Raw genomic sequence first — 13,371 nt, 5'->3', positions numbered from 1 at the left:
GAAAAGAAACTCTTTATAAGAAGTTGTAACAGCATCTTTAAATTAAATCATACCTCTGCTTCCCCTCAGGCAGAGTCACCTGTAAGACACGTACCTAGTTAAGAAAAAGCAATTTCACATGCTGGCCCCATGTCTGAATAAGTACTGGCGTCACTTTGAAGACTTGGATAACAGTCTTATCAGGAGACATTTCTGTCACCTTCAGGAGGAAGTCTCCAGCGAAATGTGTGGATTTATTTGTACTTTTCTCATTTTTCTCCTCGTTTAGCGTCTGCGTGACACCAAACACCTCGTCTCTAAATTGTTTAAACCTTCATCAAATGAGTTAGCGAGGGTAGGATCATAATGGGATTAGCAGCAGTCGTTTAGTCAGAGCATTTTAACTTTTCATGGTGACAGATGTCTCATTTTCATTTCAAACACTCCAAAGTCGTCCCACAACAGTGACGGTGCTTTTTGGTCCAAACACGCAGATGCCTTCCTGGAACAAAGGAGGGAATTTTGTGACTTAAATGGGCCTTAGATCATAGTAGGGGGGAGGTTGGGGCAAAACGTGATGCAGCAGATTTAAACCCACATGTAATAAGACAAACTCTCCTGCCGAGATGCTTTGGAAACCAGACTTCTGCTCTGAAGCCTCCAGTTTCCTGATTTTATTTCCCTCCTCTCTCAGTGACAAAGTAATTCTTTTCTTTGACTTCACGTCTGCTCTCTGTCTCTCTTGATTTTCTATTGTCTCACGCCTTGCTGCCACATTCATACCAATTAGCTCTGATGGAGAAAACTGCTGTTGCTGACAGAAGCTAGATTGGGGGATGGCTTTCAGGAAAAAAAAAAAAAACCCTTCTTCCTCCCCACCCTGTAATCACGCCCAAGTTTAACGAGGAAAAAACTCTCTGTCCCTCTCCGTCTTTGTGTGTTTGTCTCTGTGGATGGGCGTGCGTTATGGGTGCATTTCCAGTTTTGTCTCTGATCCAGAGAACAACCCACACAGTGGGCGAGATGTCAGACTGACTGTATCCAAATTGGCTTAATGTGCTCTCAGTTCTGCACTCCGCAATAAGCCATTACAAGACTTTGTTGGAGAAACAGTTTGACTTCTCTCTTTGTTCTTTTGGAAAAATTATCTCTTTCTCTTTTTTTTCCATCAGTGATTAAAGGGATAAAGCTTGCAGCAGCATTGCAGCACAGCAGAGTGTTCACTGTGCGTATATTCCTCTTCAGACTGAAAATAATAAGACTTAGACTTATATTTCTGCCAGCATTTCATCAGGAAACTGTGGATCTTAACGGGCTGCCAAAATGTCTTTGTGTTAAAAAAACGCGGATACAAACTCATGCCCTGCAATTACACACAATGTCATGCTAGGTTCCTTCCTCTATCAGTTTATGCGTATGAAAAGTTAAAGTCTTTTTTGTTTCTTCTCCAGTGTTGTATAGATAACTATGAGGAGATGGTGAAGATCCTTCTGGACCGAGGAGCCAGCGTCAACGCTCAGGACAATGAGCTGTGGACACCGCTGCACGCCGCTGCCACCTGTGGCCACGCAGGACTCGTCAAGATCCTCATTGCACAGTAAGATACACACTACACACGACAACTGCTGTTTTTCGACTACACCTGACTGTCCCGCTGTCTTTAAGAGCAGTGGTGTCCCTTCTCGCCTGAAACAAAGAAACACTCAGGAGATGAGAGAGTGAAGTGACAAAAAGTTATAAATCAGGTTTGTCTTATAACCTTTTCCAAGTCCTGTTGTGTAAACCACAGAGAGAAGGAGTGCAGCTGCATCACACGCCCAGGTTTTCAGTAAAACAACAGAAAAACCCACTGAGAGATGTTTTCCAGTTGCTGGATGATTTATTGCAAAAAAGAAAGAAAAATAAAAGGAAAAACAGTTGTCCTGACTTAGGTTACCTTAAAGGTCCTATCAGAACTTTGTAAGCAATCTTGAGATAGTCTCACTTTTATATATTTGTCTGTTCATAATCCATAATTTGAAATAAGATTGTCAGCGAAAAAATAGATTATAATCAAATGCTACTTCTTAGTATCCATGGAAATTAATCCATTTAAGGCACTTAGAGCAAAAGCCCCTCCAGTAAAACTACATAGTCCAGCTAAGTTTAGCAATAAGAAGCAAGATCTGTCTTCTTCTTCTATTTATTTTGTAGTAATGGTGGACACTGGAGCTGGACAGTCAAAAAAAAAGAGCAGAAGAGTAGACGAAAGCTAAATGGTAGCGTGATTGAGCATGGGCTAAAATACAGGCCAAGCTGTTTGTGATAATGTTCATTCCAACCCATGTGCAATGGTTATACTGCATTGGTCTATTCAAACTTGAGAGTCCATCAATAAAATAAAAAACAAGGTTACTTTTATGCAATGTGACATTAAACAAAAGTCTGCTCACCTTTTGCCTTTGCATCCTGCATTAAGTCTTCTTGAACAAAGAAAAGTAGAGACAAGTAGCTCTGCTCTCCTGTTATCTGCTACCAAAACAAACGCACGCTTTGGCAAGAGGAAGCTGTTTTGTTACAACAAAGAAGTGTCCAGTGCTCTCACGTGATGAGGATGAAACAGTCCAGCATCTGCTCCTGGACTGTAACAGTACTAAAGAGATCCAACACGAAACAACTGGAATTTGTTTCAACGTCACAGTCAACCAGAAGTCGGTTATGTATAGATTCCTTCAAGAACACCACCTGAAGATTGTTCTGGCTTATCATGCCCATCAACAACACCCACACTTGGAAAACCCACACAAAAACAGTGCTTCACTGAACTGATCACGAGTGGCACAGCTTTTAAAAACATTAAAACTGAACTCAGGAGGAGGAAATCCCTTGATTTGAAGAGGGGAAGCTCTCTGCCATGGGACAATTTAAATCTTTGAAGTTGTTGTTTTCTTACTGTGCTGTATTAACACTAGGCTTTTTATTCTTTGTACTGATGCCATATTGGATTTTTTTGTATTAAAAAGGAAGAGGGATGTCCTTACAACAGTGGGTAATGGTGCTCATGGGTCTTTATATCAGAAAAACACTACAGATTATTAAGGATAGAAATAAAAAAAACGTTCCTGTTGAGAATCGAAAAGAAATGTTTCAATCCATCGATATCATTAGCCTTTGTGCTTAACGATTCCTTATCAATTCTTTACATTTTGCCAGAGCTGCCAGGCCTTACATCGACTAGTCTGCTGCAGCTATCTTAGCAGTTAGATAACGTTTCCCAAGGAAACTCTGTTTCAGGATTTTCAGCTTGAAGTTTTACTGAAGAACTGACTTCCAAAAGAAATGTGCATTACTCTCTCTCATGAGATTCATATTCTGTACATTTGAAATGGTATAAATCACCTTATTTACAAAAATAACAAAATAGTGCAAGCTCGATGCTAACGTATATGGGAAACTGCATTGATATGCTAGCAGTAAGCATACATCAGTATAACTTCAGCTTCAGAATAGAATTTCAACTTTCATCACAGAAACATGTCACATCAACTCTTTGTAAAAAATACTGAGAATTTCAAATGTCAAAAGCTAAGAGGCAATTGAAAGGCTCATGGCTGACGTCATAAATACGGAATGCTTCCAAACAACTTAAACCATTGCTATAACTACTTTGAGACACTATATGGCCTACTTGAATTATTAAGATATTACAACACAGTAAATCAACGTCACATTGTGCGCAATTTTTACCTGTTTCTGTATGATTGTGCCCAGGAATATCCAGACTCAGGGACCAATTACATTTTATTCTCTTACAGTATAAACTTAATTAAAAGTTGTTGACACATAAAACCTGTAAAGCTACTTTTTATACCAAGAAAATTCCAAACAGGAATTGATAAGGGAATCGATAAAGAATCAGATCGATAAGCCGAATCGATAAGGGCATTGGTATTGACAAAATCTTATCAATTCCCATCACTACAGATATAGCCGAAGTTGTCACTGCAATCAAAACTCAACTGAAAGTCCTCACAGAAACTTTCATGAAAATTAACTAGAAAGTGGCTCCTGCAGTGAGGTTGTTTCAATGATTATTTATAAAGCATTGTACAAGTTAGTGTCTGATTCATCTCAACAGGTTTTTGATTACCAATCTCATAGTCTGATGCTGTTGAAAAAATATTCACAAGGGTTCAATATTATAATTTTCCCTGAAAAGAAAAATAAAAGAAGTTGGGACATGCGGGTCTTAACTAAAGAAAATGTTACCTTATGGTCCTCATTGACATTAAAGAAGATAACAAACACAAACAATCCAGATTCAGGAGATGTAAACACCAGTAAGAAAAAGAAGATAAGTTTGTCTCTGAAAACACAAAATATTCAGACACACTGCTGCCATCTGTTGACTTGAGGCCTTGACAAGCCCCTCCTCATATTATTTGGAGTCATTGTACAGAGTGAAATAACTGATTAGAACTGCTGAATAATGCAGGCCAACTTGTTCTGGACAGAAATAATTTAATTAGCATCATTAGTGAGCGCTCCATTTGAGATTTATTCCCCCATTCCTGTCCAAGACTTTGAGTTATTGATCAGCTCTTCCTCAGCGTTATGTGAAGCCCGTTCTCTGATCTGAATATAAAACAGGCCTGTTTTACTCGGAGGCGAAGAACATGGCTGATGTAAACAAACTTCAGAATATCTGAAATCATTACGAGATATATTCAACCTTTTTTCAGCCTGGTCATTTAGATTAAGATCTTATTCGCTTCTCTCTTTATTTACCTTTGGTGTAGATTTGATTGCAGATGATGCTCTTAAATGTAACTTAATGACTTCTCTCCTCATATTTCCCATGTTAGCTCTGGATGTAATACATTGTGAAAATTAATTTACAAAAAGCATTAATAATTTATCTGCTCATCTTCCACAGTGGTGCAGATTTGCTGGCAGTTAACTCTGATGGGAACATGCCCTACGACCTGTGTGAAGATGATCCAACGCTGGACATCATTGAGACCGCCATGGCCAACAGAGGTAGAGGATAAATATTTTAAGAGATGACATGGCTGCAAAAGTCAGGGTTCGTGAACAGAATATTAACCGTGTTGCTCTCAGCTGATAAGAAAAAGTTTCTGTGCTTCGAGACAAATTTGGGAACTCATCAGTCTCACAATGTCTGCAGACAGATTGGATAAATGTGATAATGTGGCTTCTCCATGGGCAGATTTTATTCCATTGTGAGAAGTGTGCTGTGTCTACTTTACTCCATAACATGCTTATTCTGACTGGCTTAGCTGCTTTTATTTTACCTTTACTGAAGTGTTAACTTTTCTCTCCTGTCCCTGTTTGCAATTTTTTGTAAATCTAGAGTTATTATTACAAATGACACAGGAATGAGAACACTGCACACCCTGAAAATCAGACTGCTTGATGTTTTTGGAAAGTGTCTTAAAAAAGCATCTGTTGTGATTTTATGACTTAGATTGATTGACAACAGTGGTGTGCAAAACACTGCAAAACTTTCAAGATAGCTCTTTCAGTTCAAACTCATTTGAAAAAAAAACAACATCCGAAATATTTCCCATTTATTGCCCATTAGCATTATAGCTAATTAAGTCAAAGCTGAGTAATTTCTGTATCAAAAGTTAGATAGGCATGACTGATATGTGCATGATGTTTTTCATCCTTATTGGCAGCTGGTCCATGGAGTTGATACACTTCACTTGAAATATTGCACATTATTAAAAAGATGATCATGTTTAAGTAACAGTGATACGGCCACTTTTTGGCACCAGAATTAACAGTTGGTTTGACAGATTTTTTTTTTTTTTATATAACTGTGGGCCTGAAATGTTGTTAAATCAGTGTTACAGCCCAGACTTACTGCTGGTCTGGGTCATCAGACAGGGATGATAATCTGTAAGGACTGAAGACCAGTGGTGATGCTCTTCCAATCTTACTTACCAACAGACTTTGTGATCACCAGTTACCTCTTGAGAACTATGAACAAAAGAGGGATGTTAACTTGAATTCAATCACAAAACCTCAGTTGGCAAGCTAACTAAGCCAACAAGATAAACTAGCATTAGCAGAGGCAAATTTCTGATACGAAAATTCTTTCAATCAGTGTAGCTCTCGTCAGTGTTATGTTATATCATAAATAAATGAAAAGCCAACAAACAAAAAAACACTACAAAAACTGTGCTTGGTATTGGTTGACTATTGACAGCTAAAACTATCCGTGATTATCCTCCTTCAATGATGAAACAACAAGAGAAAGGTCTTTTTAGGACTAAACAAACTTAACCCTGACCTGGGTTGCTTTGTGTACACTTTCATGAATCCAATAAGGGCTACTAGCTTGCAGCTAATGCTAGCTTAAGTTAAAAGTTGGTAGCTGAGAACTGAGAATTTCTATTGATAGTAACCCTGATACCAAGTGTTGTCACTCAGTGAAGTGGCTCCTGGCTTTGCCTGTCATGTTCTGCGTGGTTACTACAGTAAACTGTAAGCTAATTAGCCAGACTTGCTACAAATACAGATTACATTAGAGAAGATTAGACATGCTAATTAATCCAGTCCGACATTCTGGTTTGTCAGTTGACTTCTCCCCTCGTTTATCCCCTAACCTTTAAAGTATAAAGGTTCTGTAACCTCAGCTCAATAAGTGAGTGAGTTGCTTCCTGCAGCCTCAAAAGTATGTCAACCACAGGAGCTAGCAGTTGAAGAAGATGGCTGCCACTTTGTAACCTCAAAGCACTCAGTGCCCCGCGGTGTTCAGATTGACAGCATCAGGATATTCACAATGATCTCCATCTCCCCAGGATGCAGATTGGGTCAGAGTATATTCACGGTTTCACTGTCAGAAGCTGCAGCGTATCGCCATGTCTCTGTGATGTGATTTAAAGAGGTCAAGGAGGTCAGCTGTGACGGGCTCAGAAATGCACACAGGGACTCCTGCTGTGCTTTGGAGGCGTTGGCATTTCTGTCTTTGTTTGACAGAGTTGGGGTGACACACAGATTTATCTACTCCACAGTTAAATCACACTAAACACTTTGAGCATAAGCTCCTGTCAATGGTTTGTGTTTGTTTTGGAGCAAACAGTTACATCTGCAGGCAGACGTGTAAGCACACAGTTGGCAACAAAGCAGAAGAATCTGTGGCCGCGGGGGCTTTGAGTTTAGAAAAATACTGAAGCATGAATGCCAAGACAGACTGCTGAAATGTGGTTTGTTGAAGAGGAACAGCTCAACATTTTGGGAAAAATGCTTATTTTCTCTGTGGTGGAGAGTTAAATAAGATATTTGATACCTATATTATAAAAAATACAGATCAAATTGACAGTTTGTGGTTTTTCTGAGGCTGTTGAGGGTATCTTGGCAGCTGACAGTGCAGAAAGCTATAAACCATGAAATAATCTGATTTAAAATCCCCCTGCTTGTGCTGAATCATTACTTCTGTACTACTGTTGACAAGATGATGGTGGCATTGTTATGTTTGGCAGGAGCCTTGCTAGTTGTTCATTGTCTTTGAAATTTATGTACTAAATCAAGCTAACCAGTTGCCATATTAACCTTTTATTTACAGCATCTACCTATAGGGGTTACATAGTTAGGGTTAAGTATTTTTTTTCCTTAAACCTGTTGTAGGGAGCATAAACAAACCTTGACTCTACAAAACAATAATTAGCAACAGCTTCCTGGAGGCTCGAAAATACCCTTTCTTATAACTTAATCCTTGTATGAGAGAAAGGCTGAAAGCCAGTTTTCAGCTGAGTGATTAGAGAGCCTCTTTTCCACCTCCCATTGTAACTGCAGCTAGTATTTCTTTCATTTGTCTTGTTGAGGAAGGTAAACTGGCGACTTGAGGCTCCTGCACCTGAAATTAGAAACACACTCCTCCGTGATTGTCGAGCACAGCTGAGGGATAATTACTTTTTGAGCACAAAACCCTCCTGTAATCCCTCTTACAACTTATGAGCACTGTGTTTGGCTTAGTTTGTACTAACTTGTTCATTTTGCAGATCAAGAAAATGCTTGAATCCTTCCTCTAATTTCTCTGTAATCTTTTGTGTCTTTTTGCCCATCAGCTCAGCTCTTTGTATGGGGTCCTGCTCTGATCTGTTGATTTTACAAACATGTCTGAACTCACATGAGCCATACCTTTTTTTAAACATGACTAGTGACTGTGTATTTGACTGTACATAACTCTTGGTTAACACAGAAACAGATGAAGAGGTAAGGTGAGGAAGCCTTTGACCTCCTGGCACACAGCTGCAACTCATCTACCTGTCAGTCAACTCAGCCACGCCCCTGTTCATGCAAACCAATGCAAAGCACTTGGCCTGAATATAACTAAGGACGTAGTCACTCCAGCAAACCGCATCATGCCGAAGCATGCTTCAGCCCTTAAGCACGTTTTGAATGGCCAGTGTGACTGCAACCGTGACGTGCTTGAGCCCAATTTACTTCTCTGCTTTTTGAGAGGTGGGCTTCAGCACAGTTTACTTCATGCACGAGCACAAGCACACAGCGCGTGTGATCCATGACGTATAATGGCCGCGAGTGCACCTCTCAACAATTGTTTTAAACAAAGCGGGGTGAGAGGGCTGTGTCCAACCAAAACAACTTACCATAAGTCGTACAGTCCCTAAAGTTGTAGCAGTGTTGTCCGTGTCTTGTTGATCGCACTTCATATAAACAGACTCTTCATGATGACGTAGGCGGGCCTTGCGTGTGTGTGATACCCGCTAAAGCCTGGTTCATATAGGGGTAGTGTAGCCGCTGGCCGTACTCCTGGGGAACAGAGCTGCAGGGGGGCCATTGTGCTTGAGCATGGAACAGTTTGGAAGTCCAGCTTGACCGCACCTTAAATTTATTAGTTGATTTGAAAAAACATTTAATTTTCCTGTGAAGGTGGGCAGTTTAACATAGGTTTTAATAGGACTTCCTGAGCTGTTGAAACAACCCCCACTGGACAACAGAGGAACTGTTTTTTTTTCTTTTTAAGTTATACTAAGTTATAGTTACCTCCCCCAAGGAGGTTATGTTTTTGAAAGAGTTTGTCTGTGCTTAAATTTTGGAGGTGATCTGGGTCACTGCCTGGATCAGGCATGGGCAAACTACGGCCCGGGGGCCACATGCGGCCCATTAAACGTTTTAATCCGGCCTGCAGAACTTGAAAAAATTAAATGAATAAACCTTGTTAATGTTTTATTTTCCCTGCAATTCTGATGTTTTCTATATAGAGAGTTCACATTTAATATCAAAATATCACACAAACAATTTTGACACAATCTTTTATCATTTTTTGTTTTTTCCTTTTTAAAACCAGGACTGAAAAAATGCATTTTTCTGTTTATCTGTAATTCCATTTTTCCGTTTTGGTTTTAAAACAGAAAAACCAAAAAAACAAGTCAGTTTTTTCATTTTTTAGATTTTGTTTTGAAACAGATTAACGAAAGAACGAACCATACACTGATTAAAAATCCCATTATAATTCCATTCTCTCATATTATAATTTTAATTTCAAAACAAAATCAAAACAGCAAAAAATAGACAGTTACTTGTTTTCTGATTTTTGATTTGAAAACGAGAAATTGAATAACAAGTCGTTATCTGTTTTTCAATTTTGGATTCTAAAACGGATATGGAATCATCGAATGATACTCTGATAGTTACCAAAGCACTCCATCCATCTGCTCCTGGTCCGGCCCCTTTGTCAAATGTTAGAACCCATTATGGCCCACAAATCAAAAAGTTTGCCCACCCCTGGTCTGGATCCAGGATTTTCTCTAAAGGATTCTTTATCATAGTGAGATAGGGCCGTTTTCACCATATGTGTATATAACTTCCATAAATGGTCGGATTGCTTTGCAAAACAACACAAGACAAGGTCACCATCACTTCTGACAGATGTAAAGAATGATCCAGATCCTGCCAATATTCTGGATTCTAAGATCCGGACTATGAAGTACGTACTTGGTCGTCATAATTTTCAACACTGTCAGGTAACAAATTATCGCACAAACTTAATACTAACACCAAATTGTAGCAGACAGTCTGTTAAAATGGAGTAAAACATTAAAGTAGGACTGAAGTGTTGTGTGACAATCACAATATGCTTGGCGTAGGTCTGCGCTCTCTGAGTGCTTTTCTAATTAAGTTATTTTTTCAGGCTTGATTTAGACAGGGCAGGATTCTGACCACTTGACCATACAGGTGTCAAAGATCCAGTGTTTTAGACGGTCCTTTTCATTTTTTCACTTTATATTAAGTTTTTTTTTCTCTGAAGCAGAGGCTTTATCCTGTTTGCACCACAAGGGTCCACTTTTACAGAAACTTTCATTTAACTTAACTTGAATAATTTTCATCTGCTCACAATTTGTTTTTACGTAGGTCGGGTTCAGGGTTGTTGTTGATTTTGTTTGAGTACAGACTAGAAGAAGAAATGTTTGGAAACACTAAAAAAACACTTAACTTTTCCATGGTCAAGGCGGCTTGTTACATCTTGAACCTCAAATATTTTAATGGAGCTGCTCAGAGATAAACAGGATGAAGTGTGTGGAAGTAGGACAGAGCTGTAAGTGCTGAGTTACATTTCCTCTGGATGTTAAAGGTCAAAAACACCTGATCATAGAGATGCTGCGTTGTAAGCAGGGTGAAGGATGTAGATGGTACAGAGAGACACTTAACACCTCATGTTGTAGGTTTCATTGTAAGACTGTATGACAGTCTATCTCAAAGAGAGACAGATTGAGGAATTGAAGGGGGAAATCAGCAATCATAGATTGAGTTCCTCAGTTTATAGTATTGTGTGCAGCAGCAGGATGAGGACAGCGGTACAGTAGGTGAGAAGAATGATGATTAAGCTGATCAAAGAGAGCTCGGTCCTGCTAATTGCTCCGAAATGTTTCCATCTCCATGCGGCCGGATAACACTTCTCTTCAGAGACACCGCAGGGATGGGCACACAGCCTCTTTCACCGTCTCACACACACACACACGCACACACACTGTGAAGTGTTTCATGCACAGCATCGGCTGATCTGACTCTTCCTTGATCCTCCCCTGTTGAGCCCGGTTCATGTGTAATGAGTTGCCGTGATAAGAGGGGAATCTAGTGGCAGGGATTTAAGCAGTAAAACAGAGCAAGGAGGCCCCAGTTTGGAGGAGAGTCAGAGTCACTGGACACAGAGCTGGACAAGGGAATCTTCATTTAACACAGTCTGCTGGTCAACAGTGCTAAAAGACTGATGTCACTCTTTAGATCAGCAGATATTTCTCTAAAGATGACTTTCGGACACAGTTAACACAGCTGAACTCATAGTTTGAGCAGGTCAGCAAAGATTTATGCTTGTACCTCGGGTGATTTTTAAAAATGTACCCATGTAAAAATATGTAGACTTTTTTATTGAATAGATTTCTCATGTAGCCTTAAAATGAGGAATATATGATGCACTTCTCATTCAAAAATCCCGAGGGGCATTGTTAAGCTGTGTAGCATCACTGTCGCCAAATCAAAATAAGACCAAAACAAGGCATGTAAAGTGTGTGGAATCAGAGCAAACAGAAAGCACACAGAGGAAAACAGTAGCTGGAGGGCCTGCCCGTCATTAAAGCAGAAAAAGAAGACCGTCATCATCCTGATCCCTGTGTCTGCAAACAACCTCGGGCTGTGATCGTGAATTCAGAGAAGTAGAAAAAAAAAGTTCACCTCTGCAACAGTTTTAAGCACCTCCATCAACCTCCCAGACCATCACCTGTCGGTGTGGGCCATGGTCAAAAGAAGAGTGACACTGAAATAGGACTTTAAAATGCTGGGCTGGAGGCTGCAGTGTTGGCTGAGTGAATAGATTTGCCTTCAGCTGCTCTCGCACAGATTCAATTTATGACTGGAGAAAAAGTCCCAGGGCTGAAATACTGACATTAAGACATGCAGAGCCAGGACAGGCTTGTCCACTTTGACTTTTTAATGTTAGTTAAGATTCATGGTAATATCCTCCACCTAGTACAAAGTGGATACATTTTTAAATAACTGTGAGTATTTTAAATTTAAGCTCTTATTTTCAGCTGCTTCAAATTGAAGAATGAGAAACATTTTAAGACAGTTACTAAATTTTATACGTCTCATAGACGTTCCTGACTTCGTTCATCCTTTGAGTAATTCCTGCCCTCACTCATACACAGACGTAATAATACAGTAGTTCAGACAGCAGTGTACAGTACAGAGAAGTCCTGCTGAGCTGAGGGAAAAGAAGTCATGTGTGTCGGTCACAGTATTCAGCTGTAGTTGGAGGTAAGGTGCTGGATTCAAGGAGGAATTTCGAGCCGCTGTGAGAGACAGATTCACCTGAGCCTCAGCGAAGCCAAACACTACAAAACTGTTTGCCAAGAGATGTTTGAAGATCAACACCACCACGCATAGAGACCAAAAATATCTTGTGAACTCATCCTATCAGCAAAATGTAGATTTAAATCACAGCCCAGATAAATAAGCACATGGCACCCTTATGTGATAAACCTTTATGTGCTTATGACCAACAGGTATCACCCAGGAGATGATCAACGAGACACGGGCGTCAACAGAGAGGAAGATGCTGGGAGACATTCAGGAGCTGCTGAGACAGGGAGAGGAGGTCAACCAACAGGACTCTCAGGGAGCTACACTGGTGAGATCTTATGTTTCAACTTTCCTCCACAAATCTAAAGTTAAAGGTACAGAGCAAAAACTAGCTGAAACGAGTCACTAGTCAGTAAATATAATATTGGTATGTTTTGATCAAAACCATTTTGTTTTTGTTTACTTAGAAAGATCCTTTTGTATCTACACCAAACTAGGATGCCACCATCTTTCTCAACCACTTTTCTACTGAGAAACTTAAAAATTCGCACTGAAAGAAAGTGGTTGTACAAGAAGTATTTTGTATTAATTGACATTTTTGTCAGTGAAAACTTGACATTGTCACCACACATTAGTGGCCTCAAAGGCCACCATAGGTTCCCTGTGATGAGGAGTGAGCAGAGGACTGTATGACTTTAGAATCTGATCTCTAAATATCGCTAAATGTCTAATTTTTACACTCTGTATCTTTTAAAGCCAGTCCTGCCAGTCCTCATGCTCCTTCAAAATAAAAGTCCTTGGGGCACAGATGGCCAAAATGATGACTTTAATGTTTAGTATTGAAAATAAAATTTGGCATTAAAAAATTGCCCTGAAACTGAAAAATAGAAACATCAGCATTAAAAGATGTGTGTTACAAAAAAAACGTCTATGATGGCATCAGAACAAGAAATGGCATTCATATAATTTTGCTGAAGTTAAACACACAGACATCAAATGTAATGTATTGCTTCGTTTATATATATATTTTTTTTAATTCTGATCTTTTTTAATTAAAATCATATT

The 13,371-nt window shown here is 39.5% G+C and overlaps 1 protein-coding gene across 1 annotated transcript in view; it reads left to right on the top strand.

Annotated features, from left to right (window-relative positions):
- The window catches only part of ppp1r16b (protein phosphatase 1, regulatory subunit 16B), a 120,938-nt gene that overhangs the window by 94,087 nt on the left and 13,480 nt on the right, over positions 1–13,371 (top strand). The window contains exons 4-6 of the mRNA XM_074674953.1: positions 1,431–1,576; positions 4,895–4,998; positions 12,510–12,634. Of these exons, the coding sequence (XP_074531054.1) occupies positions 1,431–1,576; positions 4,895–4,998; positions 12,510–12,634 (375 nt within the window). The remainder of the gene's footprint in view (positions 1–1,430; positions 1,577–4,894; positions 4,999–12,509; positions 12,635–13,371) is intronic.

This window comes from Halichoeres trimaculatus, unplaced genomic scaffold, assembly GCF_033239565.1.
Source record: "Halichoeres trimaculatus isolate MK-OKI-2021-1 unplaced genomic scaffold, fHalTri1.1 fHalTri1_scaffold_1, whole genome shotgun sequence".
NCBI classification, from domain to species: domain Eukaryota; kingdom Metazoa; phylum Chordata; class Actinopteri; order Labriformes; family Labridae; genus Halichoeres; species Halichoeres trimaculatus.
The sequence above is the reverse complement of the archived record's forward strand: the minus strand, read 5'-3'. Positions and strand labels throughout refer to the sequence as shown.